The sequence below is a fragment of the Parambassis ranga genome, chromosome 7, assembly GCF_900634625.1.
Source record: "Parambassis ranga chromosome 7, fParRan2.1, whole genome shotgun sequence".
Lineage (NCBI taxonomy): Eukaryota > Metazoa > Chordata > Actinopteri > Ambassidae > Parambassis > Parambassis ranga.
The window spans coordinates 4,351,584-4,378,435 of record NC_041028.1 but is presented as its reverse complement, the minus strand read 5'-3'; the positions used below and the strand labels follow the sequence as shown (position 1 = coordinate 4,378,435).

The following is a 26,852-nucleotide window of genomic DNA, read 5'->3' as shown; positions in this document are numbered from 1 at the left end:
ACTTTTATGAGAGAACATGGATTTTACATTTTCACTGCTAATATTACTGCACTGTACAGTAGAGCAGCCTCACCTGTGTGAGCTGTTTTATATATATATATATATATATATATATATATATATACACACCCAAAGAGAGCATCTCGGTTCAGATATGAGCACTTAAGCACAGCACTGCCACCTAAAAATAACATCGCTCTGAGGCCTGTCTTTCTCTCTGTTGTCCTATAAGCCGCATCCTTCTGTTCAGTTTAGCCTAGACACAAAATAATAATAAAAAAACAGCAATATTAACAGAGCTGCTCCCAGTTTCTCTGCAGAGAGAGAAATAGACATAAACTAAGTGGGGAAAAAAACATAATTTATATATAAATTTAACAGCAAAATGAGACAATCCGATTGTTTTGTTTTGTAGGAATTGCATACCAATGTGCAGTAATACATCCTACCTGTGTACCTTGGATTCATCAACAGGGTTCCCGAAGTTTGTAAAGCTGCAAAGATGCAAAATAGAGGTGTGCGCTGAAGGCAACTTTCAAAATAATGTCTCATTTACACGCCACGCCTTCATCGCGTATTTACTCTAGAATGCAAATAGAAGTAGGTACTTCCTTACATTTTTGCAGACTATTATTATTAATAAACGTGAGGGATGCATCAATTCGTTTCGATCTGAATTCTTTGTTGCTATGTTTTCATCGCTGTGTGCTGTTATATGGGGCTTTTATTTTGAAAGTGTTGTCCGGAAGTTGTCTCTTATCACCGGTGTTTTGACGGGGACGCGCACCGGAGGAACACCCGCACGAATCGCTGCAGTTCAGACGCGCTAGCAGCGAAACATCTCTGTTTCTGCGGAACCTCAAAGGAGTTCCACGGCCACAGTCCTGAGTGGATTACCGACCTGACTCCAGTGACACGCAGATAAGTAGGAAAAGACACTTCCTGCTCGTTTAGAAGCGATTAAACATCCGCGTCGACAGCGGTTCAGCGCAAAAAAAAGTACAATTTTAAGATTTTTGGACAGTCAGAAATATTCCGGAGTGTTGTTGGTCCTTTCACGAGTTATTCATACTAGAAGATAAAAGCTGTGTGTATGCATGACGTGGAGGTAAACTGTGCATTATTCTTGGATGAAAGGGCGCAGAGAGACGCGCACACTTTGGGAGCGTTAAACACCGGGATGTAGTTTTTGTCGGCCCGCAGTGGAGGATTGTGGACTTGAGGAATGAACTTGGTGAGCTTACTTTCTGTGCTGTGAAGACACATCAAACATGGGTTGAAGGCGACGATGGCGGACTGCATGGGATACTCAACGTGGGAAGGAGCAGAATTTTCTCTGTTATGTAATGATTGACAGCGCCTGGTCATTAGTGGTAGATAATAACTAGCATCACCCCCCCCCTCCCTCTTTACCTTCTTCCCCTCTCCCATCACCCCCTTCCTTCCTCACTTCCCCTGAAATGTCGAGGAGAGTAAAAAGTATCTGTTGATGTTTTATAATTATCTTTAAGAGCTAAGGAGTGGAATATGTCACAGGTCAGTGGATACATCAGGCTCTTCTTATTCTCTGTTTCACTCAGATAGTCTCTTCAAAGCCAATGCAAGTTTATTATAGATCTTTAAAAAGCCTCACTAAGACAATATTACCTCTGTCACTCCCTCCTCCTGTCTGCTGTAAAGCTTAGTACATTGACAGTAATCATGATGCCCCAAACTCTGAAAATGACTGGAAACCAGACGGTTATGAGCTTTCAACTCTCTTCTGGGCTTTGCAGTTTTTTTAATGGATGCTAATATGTTATAATGCTCATTTTGGCCCTCGCATTTGGGGATATGTAGTCACTTTGACATTCTCAACCTCCTTATCTCTGTGACTTCCTGTTTCTGAACATCCAAAGCCCATAGCTAATTTTCACAAAAGACCTCCGTTGGTCCCTCCCTCCCCCCAACTCATCAGGGCTGGTGGGGAGGGTGGATCTTGACCCCACGTGGGGTCGAAACTGTGGCTTGTGGTGGTCATACCCCTATAGAGGAAGGGCTCTCACACCATGGAGACGAGCCCAGAAAACCCCAACCGGGCGGTGGAGTACCTCCTGGAGCTCAACAACATCATCGAGAGTCAGGCCAAGCTCCTGGAGACGCAGCGGCGGCGTATCGAGGAGCTGGAGGGCCAGCTGGACCGAGTCAGCCAAGAGAACCAGGACCTGAGGCAGGAGCGCAGCCCACGCACACCTGGATCAGACACTCCGGAGCAGAACCACAACCACAACCAGCCCTTGTCCCTTCCCATCCACGGTAGTGGTGCTGGCAGCAGTGGGAACGGTAGCGCCACAGCATCTCAGGTGACAACCGGCTCAGCCACAACTCCGGGACCCAACAGGGAGAGGAGAACCCATACTAGGCTGACACGAGGTCTCTCCTGTGGTTCTTCCACCACAGAGCGAGACCGGCTTGAACGTACTGACAGCACAGATACCAACGCCAGTTCCACCTTACGCAGAAAGTAAGTCCTAACACACACACACACACACTCCCTCCTTTCTGCCCGCTTAATCTAAGTGGTTTTATGTCAGGCAGGCTCTAAATTGCAGCAATGACCACAGTCTGCTACAAATCTAAAGTAAGAAAGAAGATTTGTAGCTAAGCCCACATAATGACAGGCTGTATGGAGCAGTCATCTGAGATAATCCTCACAGTAATGGGTCAAAACATAAGAGGGGATGTTTTAATACACCTCTGCTAGGAAATCTACACAGTGCTGGGTAGAGAGATAAGTGCTCAAGGTGTCTATTTTATTGTGCTGTGTGTAATTCTGCCTGCAGAGTATAATCTGTGTAATGATCTAATATGTGTAGGAGTTGCATAGTAGTTCATGAAGGCAAGGGGGGAGGGGGGCTTTCTTATGATGAGCTGAACTTTCTGGGCCACAGAATCCACCCACTGTTTGCTAAAAGTATGGGTTTATTTATTTATTTGCTTTTCGTCTTCAGCCGGAGAGAGTCCCCCAATCCCCACCCCCACCCCACACACACACAAAAAAACTCAAGGCTGACCTGAAGTTAGAGTGCTGCAAACACAGCATTGGCAGACTGCAAGTGCATCTGTCCTCGCTTTTACTTAACCACACACACACAGCTTTTGTTCTGGAAGCATTAAGCTTTGTGAGTAGGCAGCAGCTCATGTGAAAATCAGTGAAATAAATTGTTGCATTGGTGCATAATATGCATTCCTGAGCATCCACAATCATCACAGCAGTTGGATTTTGCTCACTATCTGCTTCCTTATGGTCCCAATCCTCTAATCAATGATTGATTCACATCTGACCAAATCCCTTATTGATTGGAGTTGTCTTTTCTTCCACTGTCTGCCTCTCTGGCCTCCTCCTTCTCCACATCTCTGGGGGAGACTTAGTCATTACACAGAAGCACATATTAGTTATTTATGTAGGTGTTAAATGCAGTGATGAATTGCAAATGTAGATCTTGCTGATCCTCCCTTGTTAATTGCCTGTAGCGGCTGTAGCTGACTTTAGTGCCAGGCTCAGACAAGCGTATCATATGAAGTGTCACGTTTAATAAAGAGTCACCCGCGCAGTAGAGACCATATTGTCCCTGTCTGGCTGTGACTCAGCCCTAACCTGAAAACCGGCCTATTAGCTAAGGTCAGCGACAATTCGCTCTCTTTTGATAGCGGATCAGATACAAACATGGATTTGTCCACTCTCAGTGCCCATGACACTCTAAATATGGCTCATATCAGAAGGATGAGACAGAAGGAAGATGGGGGAGAGGGAGAAAGATGACGAGGGGGAGGAAAGTGACTGAACGACCTTACTCAGCGTGCTTCAGTCTAAAAGAGAAAAAGGTGGAACACACACACTGATTCGCCATCTGTCAACAGGGTGTGTAGTAGCAGGAGGGTGAAATGAGAGGGGAGTCTGGGCAAGAGAAAGCTCGGAGAGAGCTGCCTTTGTTTTTGTCCAATTAGTTATAGTTCCTCCAGCAGGAGTCCTCATCATCCCTGCCCTGTGTCTCTGTGTGGCTCACATAATTTTGATTTCAGACAAAGAAACAGAGTCCTTGTTTTATCAAGCCATGCATGCAGGAAGTGCATCAAAACAAAGTCGTTCCTCTCCTCTTCCCTCCCAGCGGCACACACCATAAACAGCTGTCCCAAATACTTTACCCGTCTCATCCCGCTCCTGCTGTTAATGGCAGTGTGAACAATGTGAGTCTCTGGCCCTGGGGTGAAATTATATTTGACATTAACTTCCTCCTCTAAGAAGCAGTAGGGTTGAGGGCATCGCTGCAGCTTGCTGTGCGCATGGCAGATGTTTTTGTTGTTATTTTTGGAGAGGTCATGCAATCTTTATGTAATGTATGTGCTGGTAGTGAAAGTGAAACAGGGAGGGAGAGAGTGCATGAGAGTTTAATTAATGTGACCAGAGTATAATTACCACTGGCACAAGGGACTGACAATCACCACTGAGCCTGTAGTTGAATGTGTGATCACCTGGGATGTTTATTATTATATGTGACTCCATCATGTCATGATGACAGTTGTGGTCAGGTGAGAGATTTGCTTCTTTATGTGCAACATGCATGCTGCTGTCCAACTCACAGGATGAGACATAGGTGCAGCTGGAGGTTCCAACCTTATACTCATTATATTATGGCCAAAGGAGAAAGGCAAAAGGTTTTTTTTTTGGTTCACTCTACACTCTGGCACAGTGGGAAAAGAGCCACGTGAAGTTGCTCTTCTTTCTGGTTCCATCATCCTTTTCCACTCAGGGCACTGAGAGCGCAGCTCATGCTGAAATTGACATTAATTCAGTTTGCATGAAGAATGCTCTTAAAAGGAGCTAATTTTCATAGTTCTACTACTCATAACCCTCATCCCCTTTCACAACCCCCCCACTACACGCCTTCTCTCTCTCTCTCTCTCTCCCTCTCTCTCTCATTCTAACATACCCACATACATAGCTACACTCACTCTCTCCCCCTCGCTGTTTCTGTTTCCCACTGCTGCAGATATGACTCAGAGAAGCTGCAGAAATTACTTTTGTGCTATTCTCTACCCCTCTGTGCGCACTTGCCTTTTTTCCCTTCATTTAACTTAGGAACATGTATTGTTGCTGATTGAATAGTCCTATAATATGGCTCATAATATGCATGCATTCTGGCTTTTTGACTACTCTTCAGTAGCAGCACAGAGCCAACCTAGTAGAAATTGGCCTCAGGCGAATGTGTGTGGGTAAACTCGGCTAAGGCTGTTCTGACCTGCTCCAAACATTCTGTGTGATGTGATAGGAGGTAATCTATCCTCTCTGGATGTTGTAGAAGAGGCACAGTGGAATCACAATGTTGTGTATATATTTTCAGCATACGTAGTGGATTAAACAATGTTTAATTATGCCCAGAATTAAAATATCACAACGGTGTTAATGATTACTGTGATGCAGTTTAGCTTGACGTAAATTTAAATGATGGATGTGTGTGTGTGTGTGGGAGGCAACTGAATGTGGGTGGTGTTTTTTTGCCTTCTACTTGCCATTTCTGAGTGCAGTGAGTGTTCCTGCTTTCATACAGTGTGTGTAAAGGAAGTAATTTACAATCCTGTTCATTAGCTGTATGTCAGCCAGAAAGATATTATTTTAATATATATCACCCTGTACACCCATGTACTTCACCTGTGGTTATAGGCCTTTAAATTTAATTTAATTTCATTATATTATGAGTAGAAGTGTTAAAGGTAGGGTAGGAGATTCATTCTGATGCACTTTTTGTTAAATTAGTGTAACTTCTCTTTACAATCCGATAGCAACCGATTAGTTCGGCAGTTTCGCTTTAAAACGAAGAATATGAATCATCTGTGGAAGCTATAAAACGCTAAAAATATCAGCCAATCCTCCGGGTGGACCCTGCGCGGAGTATTGGTTGGTTGTCACTCTCTTCCTGCTCTGCGTGCGCCAGAGAGGTACGTGCATGATGGCCGAAGACACAGACCGCAGCTCGTCTTCAGGTAATGCGCGTCCATGTGATTGGGAGGCGTGGCTTCGGGGTGAGCTCCGAGAGAAAGGGGCGTGTGTTTAATTTAGAAATCTGGCTGACTCTCACTGAGTTTTCAAAGTCTCCTACCCTACCTTTAAAATATTACACCTGCTTACCAAGCTAGCCACCATGCTAACAGGACCAACAGATTGATGTGCCATCCATGTTGGTTTAAAAGATGATTTAAAAATGTAAAAACATATTATATTTATGTGAAACGGATCAGTAACGTACTCTTGTCTAGTACAAACACCAATATAGCAGATTTCATTTCAGGTTCTAGAACCAGAGAGAAAGAGTATCAAAAAACAAGTCTGGTCATGTTGAGGGTGACAAAAGAGGGTGTGCAGGACTGGCTCTGCAAGCTTTAGGTTTAAGTTATAATGAACTCAACAATAACACAACTTCTGGTTGCGTAGTTGTTGTTAATGCATACCATGTCATATTGTTTTCACAGCCTCATTCTTGAGATGGTGAGGAGACAAGTGATCAGCTGTGATGTAAAGCTTTTCACAGGAAGTGAAATGTTCTGGAAGCGTGAGGGCTGTGAGAGTTACAGTATAGTTGCTGTGGAAACTGTAAAGCTGCCCTCAGGACAGTTATAATATTACATTTCCGTCCATTCCTCCTACTCCTCCTCACCTATATCCTACTCCTGACACACCCTCCTCCTCTTCTTTCTCTTCTCCTCTTCTTTTTCTCTGGTCTGTTTGGAGTAGCCACCATTTCTTTGTTTTAAATGGCAGCTGTGAACAGAGAAACCTTCCAGCAGCTGGGGTAATTTTGAGCTGAGAGATTAGGGGTCTTACTTTGTCATTAGTGAGGAGGGAAGAGTGCTAAGCTGCTGTCCAGTCATCAGTGGGTTAAGCCCTCTGAGTAGTGCCTCCCCCAGCCATTCTAACTGGACTCTTTAGGCCACTTCCCTATAGTCTTTTCCCAGCTGTTACTATGACTTTATTCATCATTTTTTCTGTTCAGATGCAGATAAGTGGCATTTCTGAGGCGGGATGTTTGTCAAACACTCATGCACACGTTCTGTGGAGCAGAATAGGGAGACTGGTTACCGTGGGAACGCTGTGAGCTCTTCTGTGAAGAACTCTGTGGGCGAGAGACACAGAATAGAGAGATAGAGAGAAGTGAAGAGAGGGTAGGAGTGGGAGCAGGAGCAGGGTGAAAGACAGAAGCAGTATTGAATGACGGCTTAGTGGCAATGGAGGAGACTTTGAGAACAGATGCAGCGTTTTTCATCATCACAGGTGACAAAAAGTTGGGATGCAGTTTCTTTGGTCAGGAGTCGAGAGATCCGTTTAAGACTCTGGCACACTCTGCAGGGAAATAATTTCCTTGAATTACTCCGTCTCTGTCTCCCACATCACATTTCAATGAAGTCTAATTGTTCCTCATTTGAGTGAAATGAGTCAAACACACATGTGCACATAGACTCACAGGGTACAGCAGGTGCCTGGCGTGCATAGTTGAATCATAACTGTAACTGTGCCCCTCCTTGTCAGTGCTTTTGCCTGGCACTCAATGCCAAACGCCCACACAGGCAGTCCGCACTGTTGCCAAGCAGCAGGAGACTCAAGCTAGTGGTGAAAAAAAAACTGGGGGGGGGGGGGTTGGTTGTGGAAGAGCTGGTGGAAGGGAGGAGGAGGGGGGGGTATTAAAACACACTTAACTTTAGGCTACGATGCAGCATGTGTGGTTATCAAACATCTCTGTTTGTCAGCAGGAGTCAGGCGGGTCACACGCTGGAGGTGGGATGACGCAGTGCGCTCCCACACGCTTATTTCATAGACAGTGGTGGAAAAACACAGTTTGGAGTGTATTGTTGAATTGGATAGATCGTACCCCCCCCCCCCCCCCCCTACACACACACATGCAAACACACACACATATACATACACTCACCTGCGCAGTCACGTGAATGTAAATGGCATCCTATGACTATGCTGTGATATGTAATTCCACCACAACTGGAATCTGCTGCCTTGCTCCTACTCTCCTCACTCAGCTATACATAGTCACTCACCTACACACTGACACCCCCCAGGCCAACGCACAGGTTTGAGGAAATGTTGTACCCCCCCCCCCTTCTCCTTCTCCATCTCCATCCATTCTTACCTCCTCTCTTGATTATTTTCACCCTTGCCCTCCTCTGTGTTCAACCTCTCCCACTCTCATGTGGCTCTCTCTCTCCTCCCACTCTTCTTCCTGCCTCCAGCCTCACTGCTTTAAATACATGCCACCTCACACACTCTCTCTTTCTTTTAGTCTGGACTTCCTGTGTCCTTTACTCATATTACTTTGACCTGATTAATATTTTGATCTCTTTATTTTCCTGTGTGGGTCTGCTAATAACAGAATGAGAGATGTATATGTATGAAATTTGAGTGGGTAGTGTGTGTGTTTTGTTTTGGTAGAAGGAGAAGGGTTGTGTGTGCGTTGAGTGTGTCTGTTTCTTTTATGGCTTTCAGGGATTCAGACTCTCATGATGTAGAAATCAGGTTCGAGATGAGCCTGTCAACACTTGCCTCGCTGGGGATACTCCAACACAAAGCATTAGATACTGCGGTTAAAATACAAATCTTGGCAGTGCAAGACCACACAGTGTGTACAAGCGTGGCTCAGGCTTACATAATAGCACCTCTCTCTACATCTCCATCCAAAGCTGAACAGGTCAACGGGTTCAGTTGTTCACAGTATTTAATTTCTTTGTGGAATTAACAACAGGTCAGGATACGCTTGTAAATGAAGCCTGAAACTCTTGTTATCAAGGCGCTGACGCTGTGTAATCTTTATTAATAAGGAGAACACAGCGCTCTTGTTCAATACGCTGCTATTAAAATAGCCACTGACAGTTTATTCTCACGTAATTGGAACTTTTTATCATCTGCACTAAGCAAACGAGCACTCTCTCCACCTACATGATTATATCCTTAAACACTCGCACTTTTTTACCACTCTCCTTAAAGTGTCGCTATAAAGCCCTGCTCGCTGTGGTATAGATTTCTGTCTTACATGGTGGCCATAGCCAAAATTTACATCGCTAGGATAAAGGATGATGATTTGTTTCCATTGTCCATGATGAAAACCAATATGAAATCCATCTGCTACTGCAGCTTTGATCAATCTTTTCTTGACCAGTGGTGAGTTGTGAGCCTTTGAGTTACTGTACCTAACCAGCAGCTATAGGACAAAGGTTCTTTAGAGTTCCTTGGAGGTATCCAGTTCTGTTGTGTTATGTTCATCCGTGACATGTCATGATCATTATCATTTGTCTGACAGATAATTTGAATAAAATGTTTTAACAATTTCCTTAAAAATGGCGTCTACGTATCTAGTCAAAGTTTCTCAGACCGGAGTAAGTGCTATATTTGTTGGGGACTATTTTCAGTGGAGGATTCGGTGTGTTAGTAAGTATTCACAGCAGCTCGGGGGCGTATGTGGGTTTGACTCAAAATACACTCAAGTGCCCCTGTTCGTATTAATGAAGGAACATGTCACTCTAGGAAGGCACGCAGTTTTTTTTTCTGTTTAGACCCTACTGGGTGCAGTCTTCACTAAACAACTCTACAGCATAGAACGGATACATGGTGATCTTCTGGGTAAGCTTTATGAAATGAGCTTGTTGAGGGACCCAGGCCTCCAGCAATAGGCTGATTCTGTCTGGGGAAGGAGAAGTAATAATCTGTCCAGCTTAAGGTTAGACAATACATCGTCTCACCATCCAATCTTCTGGTACAAAGTGAATATATCACGATGATGCTGGCAGGCTCACACTGGTTACCATGCTAACTGCAACACAAAACCGATGTCTTCTTTGACATTCTGTCAAAAATTTGACTTCATTTTTGAATGGTTTTTACTTCCTCAAACTTCCGATCTTAGAAATTGCACCTATAATGAAGATATGGCCTGTAGCCTTTAATAATATCATCATTGTCTTGCAGCAAGTCATAAAATCAGATGATAAACTACAATGAACTGTATGCTGAAGTGTTGCATCTTCCTTCCATTCTTCCTCACTTCGCTGCATTTGTGTCTCCCACTCTGTGCCTCGTTGAGAGTGTGCCCATGCTAAAATGACGGGGACTGCATGTCCTTGACAGCAGCTGGCCCCAGTGAGAAACCAGCCATTTACATGCTAATCTCAGCCACTGCTCACTCTTCAGCTGCTCACGCACAATCTGCAGATGGAACATCTCTAATTCCTGCCTGAGTAGAGAGCTAGTAGAGAGGCTTTTGTGGTATATGTGCACTTTGCATTACAGAAAGTGGTTTCCCATTTTCATGCAGGCCACCATAGACTAGCATAGAGCTTTACGTAATCCAGCAGTGGTGGATTTATGATAACAAAAGTGTCATCTCTGGCTCTTTCATCCTTTGATTTATCCTTTGAGCCGCCTGAAGTCAGTTTAAGCAAAACTTTTTTGTTTAAATTGCCACCATGTTGCTGTCACTGTGTACAAACTATCACACATCTGCATCTCTTTTTAAACGTGTCATTGCTTGCACTGCCATTGCTGTTCTATTTGTGAGTGTGTAGCTTCAGACTGCTTTCTCTTTCTGTCCCTGCGCTGATCGTATGTGTCTGTGTTTCTCTGCTTTCTCTGTGTGAACGTATCGTCCATCTTTGGTATTTCCTGTCAGTGCCCGGCCGCCATCTATCTCAGGGCAGCCCATCTCAGCTCCCACCACTCCCACAGCAGTGAGCAGCGCTGCCTTTGCCACTCTGTTTCCCACCAGTCTGACTGTTCACAGCTTCGTCAGTCTCCATCAGTACTGCTGTCCCTCTACTGACCAAAGCTTACAGCAGGAGGACAGGTAAGGGCCACTAAAGGGGCCTGATTACAGTGAGTATACCCCTCACCTCCCTACGGACCCACAGAGGCCTGTCAACAACCCCCCAGATCTCTCCCACATTTAACACCTGTCTATGTATCACCTACTTGTTACCTACATGTTTTCCTGCTTTACTTGCTGCAATCCCAGCGACCCCTTCAAAAGCCTGTGCTTCAGTCTCCTTTTACTCCCAGGTGTGACTAATACCTGGATGTATAGGCCATTCTACTAGTTCCTCAAAGAGAGTGAGAGGAAGCAGTCATCCTCAATAAGCTCTGGGACTAAGATGGACTGAGTCACAGGTGAACCTATTGAATTCTCTCCCCTTTTCCTCTCCTTATTTCATTTATCCTTCAACTGATGCCGACACATCTGCGCATGGTGCTCCAACACTGCCATCTAATGGCATCAGTTGGCTGTGACGTACTCATATCCACTGTATAGATTCTTTTTAATACCTTTTATGTCCATGTTTTAGCTTAAAATGCCACCCACTCGTGCCTTTTCTATTTGCTTTCTGCTTTTGTGTGTCTTGCACTTGTTTTCTCACTCTGTCCCTCCAATGTCTTTCTCTCTCTCTCTCTCTCTCTCTGTCCTCTTGTCTGTCTTGCCTTCTGTCCTGTGTGTGTGTGTGTGTGCGCGCTGACTTGTTGCTTTCCAAGAGAGGAGGGTGAGGATGAGGGCGCCCATCAGTTCTGTTGTTCGGCCTCAGGCTGCAGTAGCCCATCCTCTCGCTGAGCCGAGGTGTGACTGACCGCACAAAGACTCACTCACACATTTACCTGTGAAAAGCCTCTCACAGTCTTACGCTGCCAGAAAAGTGAGACCTCACTGTGTACCAAAATGTTAACAGGGGAAGAAAAAATAGAAATGCATGCATTATTCGTTGTTTGTGTAGTATCATTTGGTTTGTGCTGTAATTTCACAGTTGATGTTCTCTCTGTATTCTTTGGTCTTTGTTTCTTTACTTGCAGCCATCTTAAGCTGTCAGAACACATCACATGTCTTCTGCTTGTTACTGTCGGGCTCATGCTTATCTTGGACCCACTAGTTGAGTCATTTTTGATGCACAGTAGTCACAATTTTGCTACGCACTTCTGTCCCTGGTGACCCTGAATTGCTTTCCTATAAAAAAAAAACATTCATTTGTCATGTTGTTTTAAAGCAATAAACATCTTTCAAGCCCCCGAAGACTCTTCCTTTTTAAAATGCCCAATGGTGAAGTAACACGCTGCTCTTAATTGCTCTGTGTTCAGTCATGCTGGAATGCTGCTCGTACACGTTCGCCGTCTCACTCTCAATCTCCACCTCAAGCAGATTGTTCTCATTTAAAAAGAAATGATAGAAATTCTATTTTCAGAGATATATTGATTGTGCAGTGTGCATAATCCTTGAATGCTTTGAACACACAGTACACACACACACACAAAGCATCATTGTTGGCAGCCTGATTAGCATAATTAGTGAAAACTTGGCGTCTTAAAATCAACTTAATCAAGGCACTGGAGCACATAATTTTTTATTTGAATGTAGATCAAGGCAGTCGACATATTTTCTTTGTATACAATGCAGTAATTTGAACTACTGAACCACAGAGATGTATTTGTCAGGACAATTCAACCCAAATTTAAATGTGTGAGATCCAGACAAATTTACAGAGTTTATTTTCTTTTCATTTTTTTTCTCTGATAAATACTGTGTGGCTTCACTTTCTCTTCTCACTGTCTTTTTTTAAGTTAGTTATATTACAGGTAGCTGCTTCCTGCCTTTCTGTGCAGTGATACCATTGTAGTTCGGTGAAAAATAGTTCCTGCGTTTTTATTGTGTGTGTGTGTAAGTTGGTCATAATTTCTGCTATATAGGCAATTGCCATTTACTTCCATTATATTGAGGAAAAGCTAGAAAACTCTACAGCAGACATCTGTGCAACTCACACCAAAACAATCTAGATGGATAAATTGCACTGCAGGCTAAAAAAAAACCTGTTCTTTCAATGTGTTCTTCTCATTCTCCTTCTCTTTTTCTCAATAAATGACTGTGTACTTCTTCTGTGTGTCTATTTTATCTGTGTTGCTGTAACGTGTTCTTGTGGTAAGTTTGGTGCTCTGTAATAAAAGTGACTATGCATGGGTCAGTGATCCAGCACAGGGAGGAGGAGGAGGGTGGAGGGAGAAGCAGGGCAGGGTGAGTGAAGCTGTCAGAAGACGTTTCAAGAATGTAGCCTGCACAGCTTTGCCGGGCAAACGAGAGCTAAGGTGAAATTGTGTGCATGAGAGAGGGAGGGAGTGTGTGTTTATTATTGCGCAGCTGCAGTTAGTGTTGGACCTGACAGTAGCAGCATGGTAAGAACTCAGCTTTTTGACTTTTCTTTCACTTGTAAATCTCACCAATACACAGCATTTATGTTGGTATCAGTAAGAAGTGACTTCACTCAACAGTGCCATGCTCTGCAGTGCATGTTGTACATATGACATATGGTTTATACAGTAGATCACCTTCAGTGTGTGTGTGTGTGTGCACGGTGTGTGGGTGAAGTGTAAATTAAAAACAAAACAAAACCTGACGATAAATAAGCTATTTTCTTGGTACTGTAGGTGTAATGTGTTTGGAAACTGACGTAATTTGAGGAAGACAGCTGACAGGTACCTGTCTGACTGTGTGTGCATGCCGTTCAGATGATTTCATACCTGTTAAAGTCTGGATGATCTGCTATGGCTACCGTACCGGTTACTCATCAGGAAATGCAAATAAAAAAAAAAGCACAAAACCAAGCTGTAGATGTGCAAAATTAAAGTAAATATACAAAAGTTTGCAATTTAAAGTTTGCTAAATGCTAGGTGAGGTCATTGATCATTGTGATTGGTAACCTTGTAAGTAATTACGCCTCCTTTCTGTTTTGAGTGGGCAAAAATTGCAAGTCAGCACTATAGGAAAATGGATAGTATTGACTCTCATGCAGTCACCTGCCACCTCTGTCTCTAGGAAGGGATTATCAACCAAGGAAGTCAAGATGGCTCTCAAGCTGCCATTATAATGTGTTAAACTTTCTGCTTGATCAGTCAGAGAACTGGACATACCTGTAACCAGTGATCACTCACCACTGGTGCATAAAAAATACTCTAGAAAAGGGAGAAAAGAGAAGTCAGTTTACATTATTTCCCTGTCTGTTTACACAACTCTTATCTCTTCATTCTGTCTTGCCTCAGTGCCAGAGATTATCTGATGTGTTTATTCTTACAAAACACTCCTCTGTAGTTCTGCAAATAGTTTTAGGTTTTTAAATTTACTGCTTTTCTTCCCTTTGCTGTCAAACCACAGAACCTGCCTGGGCCTTGAACTGATGGTTCACAGAAAGGAGTGCGTATGTGTGTGTGATGGAAAGTGAAATGGCTGTTAAAGTGTTGGCGTTGTCGGAATGCTCCGATTTGACCCATGAATGACTTGATTGTTGCCTGTCAGTTTGACCGTATAAATAAGTGAGATCACATTTGATGAAGAGTATACACATTGTTCCAGAAGTGGATTCATTTCACTGGCTTAAAATATTATCACACAAGTAATTAGCTGGGTTCTAGCTGTAGGCATTTTTGCAGATTGTATCCATCATAGTCCCTCTGTGGAAAAAAAATACAGAAATTACAGCGCTGTAGGGGTTCTGGGGATAATAATACTGAAATATGAGAAGTAAATCAGGCAAAACCTATTTTTTTAGAGGCATAGTTGTTTTATTTTGCCCCTCACTGTAGCACAGAATTCCACATGCATACATTGGCGAGTAGACTTACCGTCATTTCCATACCACAATTTCCCTAATTGGAAAGTGTAATGATTATTAGCTTTGAATTAGAGAGCATATCGGCCCTGAGAATATCTGAGTTTACACATACAACTTTAAGCTTGAAATAATCCCTGAAACAAATGGCACAATTTACACAAAAGTTTATAATAACCAAATTTCCCCGAGGGACCTTCCCAAAGGGATTAATAAAGTATATAAAGTATGTTCTATTGGTATATTCTATTCTATTCTATCTAATAAAGTGATTAGAAAGGATATGGGATAACTGCACTGAGTCAATGCTCAGTTGGAAATGAGTCAACAGACGGATCGATGCAGTTATTGGCAGGCAGAGAGGTTAATCCCTCAGCCTCTATGTCCTGCTGAGGGTTCAATAGCACAGGCAGACCTACCGTCACTCTTTCATACACACACACACACACACACACACACTATTAACACATCAATATTATATGAGCGAGGGACAGGAGGCAGAGGCTGACATTGTACATTTACAGCACTGTCATTTATTTACTTTCTCTCCTATTTCTCCCCTCTTCTTTTAAACATCAGCGATTGCTTTTTTTGTTTATTAGATTCCAGCCATCTGTTTCAGCTCCAATTAAGTAGCAGAAGGTACTAAAAAACTCCAGGGCAGGTCTTTATGAGGGAGCCTCTGGAGAGAACCTCTCTCTGGCGCTGTAACAAGAATACAGGGTTTCTTACATAAATAATGAGATTCAGGTGCCAGCTGTGATATGGACACACTCATGTTTTATACAACAAACTTATGACTTGAATATCACCGTCTTGCTGCTTGCCACATATTACCATGTGCCTGGTTCTTACTCCAAGTAACACCAAATTAAAATCTCCCCAATTGGGATGTCCCTGTACCAGGAACAGCTTGTCTGTTATTAAAACTCAACCTGCTGCCATCTTTCAAAGGCTGACATTCACTGATATTCAGATTTGGTAGAGTTGCAACTGAGAAAATGTAATCACGTTCAATAACATCACTGTTTATTGACTCATTGTCCTAAGGCAGTAGATTTCAATTTTGAAAATGTTTTTTACTGGAGTTTTGAACCTTACTCTGGCCTGTTGCTGAGGACTATGACAATTAATGTTATCTTATGAAAAATTCAGACTGAAAGTCCAGGGATCAGCTATGAATATTCAGAGACCGATGTATGAAGCCTGGATTGTTGCCTTGCAGTTTGTGAATTTAAAGTGTCTTGTGACTCAGTTGAATGAAAATACCATCTGCTCCTGCTGATGTGCATAGCAGGAAATTACAGTGAGGCTGTCTACCTGTTGGCGCTCTACAGAGGCACTCACATGGCATGTTTCCATTCCTTAAAAGGAGCTATTTCACACAGCGCTGTTTTGGACAGAATTTTCTGAGACTCTATATATTAAATTAAATATAATTCATAATTCAGTGTCCATTTTTATACGTTTTGACAGTGCTGTATAGGTGCATGAATAACACTTTACTGATCTGTTATTTTTGATTGTTTTCATAAAGAGGCAAGTATTATGTAGACTGTCATTCACAACCTGTGTAGAATCTTCAACACCCACCTTAATGGAGGTAACAGTCAATACATTGTCATGGCAACAACACTTCTAACAACTGCCTCACCGCCCACAAAGGTCCCACAGCAACCGTCACCAAGCAACCCCCTCCCTCTTCTCAGTTTCTCTATTTAAGGAGCAGAAGAGGAGGAATGCTAAACGATGCTGCACAGACAAGAAAACATTTTCAAGATGGAGTTGTACACAACAACTTGTTGCTCCTAATTCATTTGCTGAAAAAACATATTGGCAAGCAGCATAAATAAAACATATACATACATAGCCCTTATCTGTGGTTATATGTTTCTTCCTGTAGATGTCAGGATTGTGTCTGTTTTTATTGCTGGGATTTTTGCCTGGCTGGTGTTATGCAACATAATGGAGCTGTCCTCAGCGTTGTTGTTAGACATAACAATAATTTAACCAGGTCATGTGTTGCTTGAAGGGACAGGATGTCCTGCCGAAAGACTCTGCATTGTACAATGTTTTCCTCCTCTGTTCTTTCCATCTATGGTATAACTGTGGTCGTTTTAAAAGGGGTCACTTACCAGACCAGAAGTGCATCAAATTAAAATACTTTCCTCCCTCTCTGAGAGCCTTTTCCTTCTCGCCTTGTTTTGTACTAGCTAAACAATAACACAGGAAGTCTCTGTGAAAACTCATGAAAGAAAGGGATGGAGAACATTGGGTGACCAACAGGGCACCTTTCAGTACATTATGAATACATTTGTGAGCCTAAATATGCAATAGGTAGAAACCACACAGCCAATTCTTTACAGCCAGCTGCTGCTCCCACATCTTTCTCACCCTGGCTGTACTCCCTGCCTTGTTGTGGAGCCGGGCACAGCTGACTGAATGGGATGTGGCTAACACAAGAAGGAAATGTAGGCAGGAACATGTGACTGTAGTCATTCTCACACACTCAGTGACTCGGGTGGATTTTATCTAGCCAGAACAGCACACTGGAGGATTTCTGGACTTTCTTGGTTCCTGATAAGTCTTTCGATTATTCCTATGCAGACTGCAAAAAGATGCGTTTAGCTTCAAATCTTACTTTATCTGTTGTAGACTGAGTGAAAGTGAATCTGGCATGCATATTATTTGTCTCACCATAGTAAGCTTCTTGGTGTGTGCTTTATACCTGCCACTAACAAAGCGACCTAGTTTTTCTTGTCAGTATGGTGTTGACAGTATGTGGCAGCGGAGGAGTGTGTTATAGTGTCTGCCTGATATGTTTTACAACTGCAGAGTGCATAAACACCAGCAGGCTTGGCACAACATGGTAGTATATTAACTAATCCTCCCAGATTCTTTAAAGGAAAACCTTTATGTGTATTGGATAACCAATTTACTATGTGGACAAGGAGTGTTTAGGGTTGCTTGAAAGCAGTAAGACTCTATCAGTGAGTCCAACATGAGTTCCACAAAGAGATGGTTAGTTCCACACCGCTCTAAACTTTACATGTAAGTTCTGCTGATCATTCATTCAGTCTCTATTTTAACACACTTCAAATTGAAATAGTCAAGCTGCACTTATGACTCAGTCACACTAATAGCTTCTGTTTCTCTTTTCTGTAGTGTGGAAGGGGAATCCCAGTGTCCAAAGACTGGCACCCACAAAGACAGCCCTTTCAGCCAGACGCCTTACGTTTGCAGCTCTGAGCGCTACAGTGACAGCAGCACCGCTCCCTCTGCCTCCGGGGCCCGTCCGTGTGTGGCAGCCTCCAGCTCTGCCAGCTTGGCCTGGGCGCTGCGGACACGCCACCAGCCTGCAAGTCTGGCCCTCCGCAAACAAGAGGAGGAGGAGAACAAGAGATGCAAAGCCCTTTCAGACAGCTATGAGCTCTCAACAGATCTGCAGGATAAGAAGGTATCAGCTCAGAGGGTCAGAGGATCTATTTTGTGATTGTACACTAGCAAACATTAGATGTGGATAATGTTTCTTTCAGGTACAAAACAGCCGGATTGTGATTGGGGTAAATGGACTGTAAATGAATGAACCTTCAATAGGAGTGGTTTAGAATCTCTGAACCCTCCTGGCACACAAAGCAACCATAACCTTTATTACAAATACATTTCTCCAATTCATGATATTCATCCACTGATCTATTTTCTGAACCTGTTTTGTCCTGTACTACACCGTCATGTTGGGGCTGAAGCCTATCTCTCCATGCCCTGACATGGGGGAGGGCCCCATGTCAGGGCATGGAGAGATAAACACAGACATCATGTACAAACATGAATCAGGCTGTAAAACTGGTTATGGCTAGAATAAATGTGAGCATATTTAGATGAAGGTTTGTTGACTCATTTTGGAGCCAGCCCCCAGAGGCTGTGTGGGGAAATGCAGTTTTTTTAACTTTATTTCACAGCCCCAGGAGTAGTGTTTTGATTCCCTCTTGTTAACTTCTCTTTGCATCCTTTCCTCTCCCAGGTGGAGATGCTGGAGAGAAAGTATGGTGGCTCGTTCATAAGTCGCAGGGCAGCCAGGACCATCCAGACAGCTTTCAGGCAGTATCGTATGAACAAGAACTTTGAGCGCCTCAGAAGCTCCGCCTCAGAGAGCCGCATGACACGCCGCATCATCCTGTCCAACATGAGATTGCAGTATTCCTTTGATGAGCGACAACCTCAGCAGCAGGCCCAAACACAGACAAACTTCACCCAGAGTGTTGCCATTGGGCCTCCACACTCTCCTGATGCTGACCGCCCTGGAGACTACACCCACTTAGAGGACTCCTTTTCCAAACAGGTAACATTAAAGACATGAAAAAGAAAGAAATTAAAAGAAAAAAGTGAACAAAATAAAATAAAATGCCTAAACTCTGTTCCTTAAAGGTCAAGTCCTTAGCTGACTCCATCGATGATGCTCTTACCTGCCGTGCGGGTCGCAATGACTCCCAGGAGGGCAGCAGGGAGGGAGGAGGCATTGGTGAAGACTTTGGGGAGTGTGTGTGGAGCAGCAGCAGCAACCCCTCCTCTCAGCGAGGTCTAGGAGAAAGAGGCAGGGGTGCTGGAGGAGGACTCAGCATGCATGGTGACAGCACTGCCACCTCATACAGTGATGTCACCCTTTACATGGATGATGGTATGCCATCCTCCCCGCTGTCCCTTGACCGTGCACCCAGCAGCACAGATACAGAGTACTGGGGCCCCGGTGGCGGTGTGGGAGGCCGTGAAGACAGCAGGGACACTGAGGGAGGGGGCAGCAGTAACAGTCGGCGCAGCACCCCATGCACAGAGTGTCGGGACTATCGTCTCAGGGGCGCACATTTGCCTCTGCTCACTATTGAGCCGCCCAGCGACAGTTCCGTGGACATGAGTGACCGTTCAGACCGCGGCTCTCTGAGCAGACAACTAGTCTATGAACAGGAGCCAGGCGTAGGTGCAGGCTCCCCTCAGGGAACACTTAAACATTCCCCCAACACCAGCACCCGCTCCTCCTCCACAGTGGCTGCCCAGGGTCAGACCCGGGCCTCTGGCAGACCCATACCCACACATATCCCACACCAGGTGGCAGCTCACCACCACCATCACCACCATCCAATCCACCATCATCAATACCCTGACACACCTTCATCCTCCTCCTCTCCCCAGCAGCCTCCCACCACCCCACTGTCCTCCTCCTCCTCCACAGCTCTGCCCCCTGGTGGTCTGGAGCAGCCGTGCTGCTCCGACGGAGACAATGACTCACTCAACTCCACCACCAACTCTAACGAGACAGTCAACTGCAGCTCGGGTTCCTCATCTCAGGACAGCCTGCGGGAGCCTCTGCCTCCGCTAGGCAAGCAGACCTACCAGAGAGAGAGCCGTCATAGCTGGGACTCTCCACCATTCAACAGCGATGTGGTGCAGAGACGCCAGTACCGCATTGGTCTTAATCTTTTCAACAAGTAAGATGTAGTAATAATAAGCACAAATACCACACAGCTAAATTAGTACAAATGCAGCAATAAGGTTCATGGGCAATTTTCTTTGACTACAGAAAGCCAGAAAAAGGGATTCAGTACCTGATAGAGAGAGGTTTTGTGTCAGACACTCCTGTTGGGATTGCTCGCTTCATCTTAGAGAGAAAAGGCCTCAGCAGACAGATGATTGGAGAGTTTCTGGGAAATCGACAGAAACAATTCAACAAAGACGTGTTGGAGTAAGTACCTGAAAGAGGGAATACATTATTTAAGACAAACAGCTACTAACTAGGTTCAAAAGATACAGATGAATCTATATATGTAAAATCAAAGCAAAAAAAACACATTAAAGTTCATAGAAGAACACAGATCAGGTACAGAATCTGCTTTTTGATGTCCATCTGCTGTTTTCGTTCCAGCTGTGTGGTGGATGAGATGGACTTCTCTGGAATGGACCTGGACGATGCTCTGAGGAAGTTCCAGGCTCAAATTAAAGTTCAAGGAGAAGCCCAGAAAGTGGAGCGGCTCATAGAGGCGTTCAGGTTTGTATGAGGCAGATCACACCACTCGCACTGAATTTAACCTTGGTTGGCTGCTGTATTAAAGTATAATTTCTGTCTTCAGTCAGAGATATTGTGTGTGCAATCCAACACTGGTTCGGCAGTTCCAGAACCCAGACACCATTTTCATCTTGGCCTTTGCCATAATCCTCCTCAACACAGACATGTACAGTCCAAATGTCAAAGCTGAGAGGAAGATGAAACTGGAGGATTTCATCAAGAATTTGAGAGGTACTGGCAAAACACTCACTTACATGACTTTCGGAACAGATTTTAATGTAACATTTTATGTTACCTTACAACCTGTAGACTTATTTCTATGTGAAGTACTGCTTAGATCCAAAGCCAGTCATGTTGATGCTCACCATACTACTGCCGCAGTGTCTGTGGTGCAACGACCTTCAATATAAATGATTTCCTAAAACTTCTTTTTTACTTTGTTCAACCAAAGGTGTAGACAATGGTCAGGACATACCCAGGGACCTACTGGTTGGGATTTACCAGCGAATTCAGAAATGGGAGCTACGGACCAACGATGACCATGTGTCCCAAGTACAGGCAGTGGAAAGGGTCATTGTAGGCAAGAAGCCTGTAAGTTTTTTTCATTTTAATGAGGAAACATATGAGGCAATACCTTGTCACTGCTGGTTAAAAAAAGGTGTATTGTTTTATTTATACTCTGTCCAGGTGCTGTCTCTTCCTCACCGTAGGCTGGTGTGTTGCTGCCAGCTCTATGAGGTGCCTGACCCTAACAGACCTCAGAGGACAGGAGTGCACCAGCGAGAGGTCTTTCTATTTAATGACCTGCTGGTGGTAAGACTAATTAATTTTTTAAGAACTCAACTTGGTTGTATTTAAAGCAGTAGAGTAAAAGTGGCCTATTTGTATTGTGCACCAGGTGACCAAAATCTTCCAGAAGAAGAAAACCTCAGTGACTTATAGTTTCAGACAATCTTTCCCTTTGGTTGAGATGCAAGTGCACATGTTCCAGAACTCGTGTAAGAAACACACATTTACACTTTTGCGTTTTGGATTTTGGATTAGTGATGATAAGAGTATTTTTTTCTCCCTGTTTACTTCCAGACTACCCTCATGGCATCCGCCTGACCTCAGCAGTCCTGGGTGGAGAGAGGAAAGTTCTTATCGTCTTTATGGCACCCAGTCAGCAAGACCGCACCCGGTTTGTTAGCGACCTCAGGGAGAGCATTGCGGAAGTGCAAGAGATGGAGAAATATAGAGTTGAATGTAAGTGCTCCATCTGCTGGCCACACCTGTGAACTAAGCTGTAACTTTTAGAAAGCAACTAGTTACTACAATAGCCTTGTTTTATGAGAGAATGGAATGTTAGTCCTCTCTGTCAGTCTGATTTAATATTCCCCTGTGCCCCCTGTTTTAATTTGCAGCGGAGCTGGAGAAACAGAAAGGTGTGATGCGGCCCAGCTTGCTAACTGGAGGTGTGGTTGGAGGAGGCGTAGGCGTGAAGAGCGATGTTGTGAACGGCACCCTGGGAAGGACAAGTTTTGATGACAACTGCTCAGTGGGCGAGGGTCTCAAACGCACAGCGCTCAGCTCATCTCTCAGGGACCTATCAGAGACAGGTGAGACATCATCACTGCCGAGACAGGGCCAGCTTGGAGCATGAACCGGGTCGCTGATTCTATTTCTATATCCTATTCCTCTTTCTCACTGACATGTGACACAGCTTAGGCAACATGTGACCATTTCACATTTCAGTCTTTTCACTCTTTGCTAACCTGATTCTTCCTGGTGGGGCGCAGGGAAACGTGGTCGCAGGAACAGTGTTGGTTCTCTGGACAGTACCATGGAAGTAAGTCTTTATGTAAAGATTAGATTTATCAACCTTATCAGGCTTGCTTTTCCCTGCAGTGGTACATTAGCTTGTGTGTTCAGTGTGCGTATACAGTAGGTGTACATGCATGCCCTTCTGAGCTGACAACCTTTGCATGGTCGTGTAAGTTCGTAGTGTAAGAGCATATGTTTTGAATACTTCCAGTGTGATGACGATGTAAGTGCGGTTGTGTTGCTCCTTTTTTCCAAAGCCTGATGATTTACTATCCACACAGGGTTCCATCATTAGCAGCCCACAACCTCACCAACGCTATCCAGTGCCGGGCGTGCTACCTGGCTGCTTTGGAACAGAAGAATTCCGGCCTCACCGCCCCATCCTGAGCCCCGGAACGGGGGTGGGGGGTGGGCCGGGGCAGCAACATACCACTGCTGGGACAGGAGTTGGGGGAGTCTCCAGCAGTGTAGAGAGACCAGGTGCGGGGAGCGGCCCTGGTGGGAGCAGCAACAACAACAGCGGCTCCTTCCTGGGTTCACTATTCGGCAGCAAACGCGCCAAACCACCAGGGCCCCTTATACCACCGGGGCCACCTTACCCCGCGCCTGTCCCCCCACCGACTACGGGAGGGCCCCCTCCTCACTCCCCTTCATCTCTATGCCAGTTGGAGGGGGGGGCTTCCAAGATCCAGGCACTGCACGCACAGTACTGTCACGCGGGCACCGTGCAGCCGCCGCCACCTTATTACCATCACCATCGCTACCACATCCAAACTGTCCCTCCTCCTTTGCAAGGAGTGCCCCCTCATACTATACAGAGAGGCCCACTACCCTGTCGACCACCCATTGGCCTGCCCCTCGTCCAGCACCCACAGCTGGCCCATCTCTCCCAGCTCTCACAACATGGGCTTCCGGGTCGCTACGCCAACATGGTGGTGGGATGTCCCCCCCCCCTTTCTCCTCTCTCCCAACACTCCCAGAACCCACAGTTCGCCCTCTACCATGCGCAGCCCACACACTCTATCAGAGGGACCGGCGGCCCTGGTACCAAACTCCCACTAACCTTGTCACACTCCCACCCCCACCCCCACGCACACTCCCAAACCCACCCCGGACACGTGCACACACCACACCCAGCCAGCCACTCCACCCACCAAACACACTTCATATTCGGCACTCTGCCCCACAATCTACCGTCCGCCTCCGTCAATGCGCATCACGCAGCAGCCGCCGGCCCGTATCTGCCCCAGTACCCTCCTCTCTCTTCCATCCCCCCTCCCCCACCACACTCCCCTTTACCCCCCCCTTCGTCCCCCCTTACCCCTCTTACACCTCTCTCCCCTCACCCCCCCCAGCACCCCGGGCAGCCTCAGCAGGGGCCACAGGTGACTGGGGCTGGAGCGACAGGCACAGGGGGCAGCTCCAAATCCAAGCCTATCAACCGGATAAGTACCGTAGTGTGAGCAGGACATGGGGCTCCAGAACTCAGAGGTCAGATGATAGGATGGAGGTAGTGGGCAGAGCGAGGAGAACCAAGTCTGCCAGGACGGAATGCAACAGCAGCAGCGCTAGTGACAAGAGGAAACGCAGTTTGCTTCGCCTCTGTTACTTTCACCTCCGTTTCCCAAATATGTGAGTAGAGATAGCAAGACAGGTAGAAATATACACAACAATACACATGTACACACAATCAAAAAAGTCTATAGCCATATAATTTAAGATGAAATTAAATCTATATCTAGGTATGTTGCCTCCGTTTTAATTGTTTGAAGTCTAGTTGAGTCTGTATGAGACTATTTACATGTACAGTACCAAGATGTGACGATGTGACGCTGGAAAAAGCAGACGACAGGTATCCAGCATCTGACGCGGGGGATGTAAATAAAGACTGTCAACCACCAAATGCATTCCAGCGGAGTTGGCATCATGAAAAGTTGCAAAAAATGTCCCTTGACTTGCAATAATTTACTCTGCTTCACAATGTCTCTGTCCATTCTCGCAATTTAGGCTAAGCTGACAGCATCTGTTTTTTTTTTACCTAAAGAAAGCTTCAGATTTTGTTGATGTTGCTCCATCTTCTTAAACCAGTGCACGGTTTTTCGGACATTCTTTTGCTTAACAGTCTTTTTACATGTCCAAAAGAGTCACCAGGCTTTAAAATGCATTCCTCGTGGGGTAATATGAGAAATAATGATACAAACAATAATATATTTTTAATGTTTCTGAAGCTTCTTGCTGTTTTATGGATATTATCATATACCTGCTATAAGTATGATGAATATTGTCCAATAATTGTTTTGATTAGTGATTAATTATATCAGCAGATGTTTGTACATGGTTATAGAGAGTATATGCACATATGAATTCCCTTAGTTTGCCACAACCACTGGAAGGGAATCTGATATGTGAAGTGTGATTTATTTTCATAGTTTCCATTCAGTTGATCTTTTATTAATTTGTATTATTAACTGTATGAAATAATGACAATATTTCTTCTTTTGTTTTTGTTACAAGTTTGCTGGGGTGACAAAAATTGAATCGTTTGTTTTTGATTTCTTATAAGTCGCCCAGGAGATAAAACAAATTCTTAAACATGGACGTGGAAAATTGGAAAACCTTAATTATTACAGGACACCTATATCCTGGCTGTCATCAGACTTTCTCATTGTGTGTTTTTCAATGTTTTGAAAGAAGCACGCTTTTACATGAGGTTTTGTGGTTTTTGCACACGTGATGTCTTAAGTCAGAAATGGCCTTCTTTTTCTTCTAATCCGCCCTCTCCTGCCACTTTCAGAAAGTTCTTCTTACATTTTTTTCTGATGCCTTGGTGTCTTTGCTGAGGGCTTCTTGTTAAAAAACAAAAACATAACAAGAATGTAAAATAGCCTACAGGTATACACTGTATTTCCTGTTTTCTTTTCCCTTTTTCTGTGGGCCTTGTGTGTTATCCCTTTTGCTACTGCAGTTTTTGAAGATAAATTTGAGCACTGATTTCGTTTACCTCCAGTGCCACCAAGAGAAAACTACACGAAGGATCAAATAAGTGAAAAAGATGCCAAAATTACTTCTGAATCATTAAGAAAAAAGGGATTTTCTGAAGGTTTGGAGTGAGTCAAGAATGTTAAGTGAAGATTTTATAAGTAAGCGTTGGCTTTTCTTTTTATGGTGTCCTTTTTGACTCTTCTTGCATGAATATATCTGCACTTATTGACTAGATTGTACTGTATAAACCTGAATGTATATAATATACTATAAATAGGCTTCTTATCATGACTATGGGAGGAACTGTTCCCATTCTGTATTCAGGTGCGTGCATGTGAGTGCCACTAAGTATGTACATATGAAACAATGACAGGGAGAGAAGATGTTGGCCAAAAGAATATCGACTTCTTTTTTCTTTTCTTATTATTTCAGACTGAAGGTGAGAGAATGAGCTACCATGAATTAAAGGAAAGCCTAAAAAAAGTTTATATGTCAGTGCACTTATGGATATTATTTTGAACAAATGATTTCAGACTTTTTCCTTTGTATATGTATTATGTGTACTGGAAGAATAGAGAATTGAGATGTGAATATTTATTGCTTCTGATAAATTAAAGTGTCCTTGCAGTGAAGTGACGTGTGTGTGTGTAGTTTCTATGTGACATTAAAGCATCACAGTAAGTAATAGTATTTACAGAATTCTTTGAGTTTAATATTTGTTTGAGTACTTTTACCTTATCATTGAATATATATTAATGAAAACTTGTGCTATTTGTCATTAATATCTAATTCTGTTACTGTTATACTACTTTTTATTTCAGGTGAAAACACAGGACCACTTCTCCTCACACATAATAATCCAGCAGAGAATAAAATAAATATGGAGGACAGGCTTGTGTGGTCATTTTCTTTTTTCAATATAGGACATTCTAGTTGGATGTAACCTATCAAACGCACTACATAAAACACAGACATGCTGTGTGTGCTGACATTTTCATATGCAGTCAGCAATACCTAAAAAAGTGAACTGTCCATAAATAATGATAAGACTGCATCACACAAAGGAAAAAATAAAATAAACAATTTATACTCCAGGCAAAGCTCCATCAAGATGGACTGAGGCGAAGTGGACATGTAGTTTCATCAAAACAAATGTGAAATTATTTTGGGAAATCATGAATGCAACTTGTTGCACATACCACATCTGTGAAGGAACCATTAATACAGGTGATTAAAGATTCTGAAGTGTTTTTTTGAGGTCTCTTCTGAGTTTAACATTAGTGTGTATTGGGTGGAATGTTGGGAGCCAGAGTGGGTGGAGAGTGATAGCATGATAGGAGAGATA

General features: G+C 44.0%; 1 protein-coding gene across 5 annotated transcripts; it reads left to right on the top strand.

The window, feature by feature from the left end:
• Positions 1-799: 799 nt before the first annotated feature.
• On the top strand, positions 800-26,131 carry iqsec2b (IQ motif and Sec7 domain ArfGEF 2b). 5 transcript variants are annotated; one of them, XM_028410380.1, is made up of 14 exons: positions 800-2,503; positions 17,833-18,124; positions 18,689-19,006; positions 19,093-20,147; positions 20,240-20,401; positions 20,582-20,704; positions 20,787-20,953; positions 21,174-21,313; positions 21,410-21,535; positions 21,621-21,720; positions 21,806-21,967; positions 22,126-22,320; positions 22,501-22,550; positions 22,807-26,131. In XM_028410380.1, exons 1-14 carry the CDS (start codon positions 2,049-2,051, stop codon positions 23,986-23,988), a joined length of 4,527 nt encoding a protein of 1,508 aa, XP_028266181.1. In that variant the 5' UTR covers positions 800-2,048; the 3' UTR covers positions 23,989-26,131. The 5 variants fall into 5 exon arrangements, with proteins under 5 accessions (XP_028266181.1, XP_028266179.1, XP_028266184.1 ...); XM_028410382.1 differs by lacking the exon at positions 800-2,503 and adding exons at positions 17,136-17,536; positions 17,619-17,718 and having other exon boundaries at positions 21,174-21,535; XM_028410378.1 differs by having other exon boundaries at positions 21,174-21,535.
• Positions 26,132-26,852: the final 721 nt, after the last annotated feature.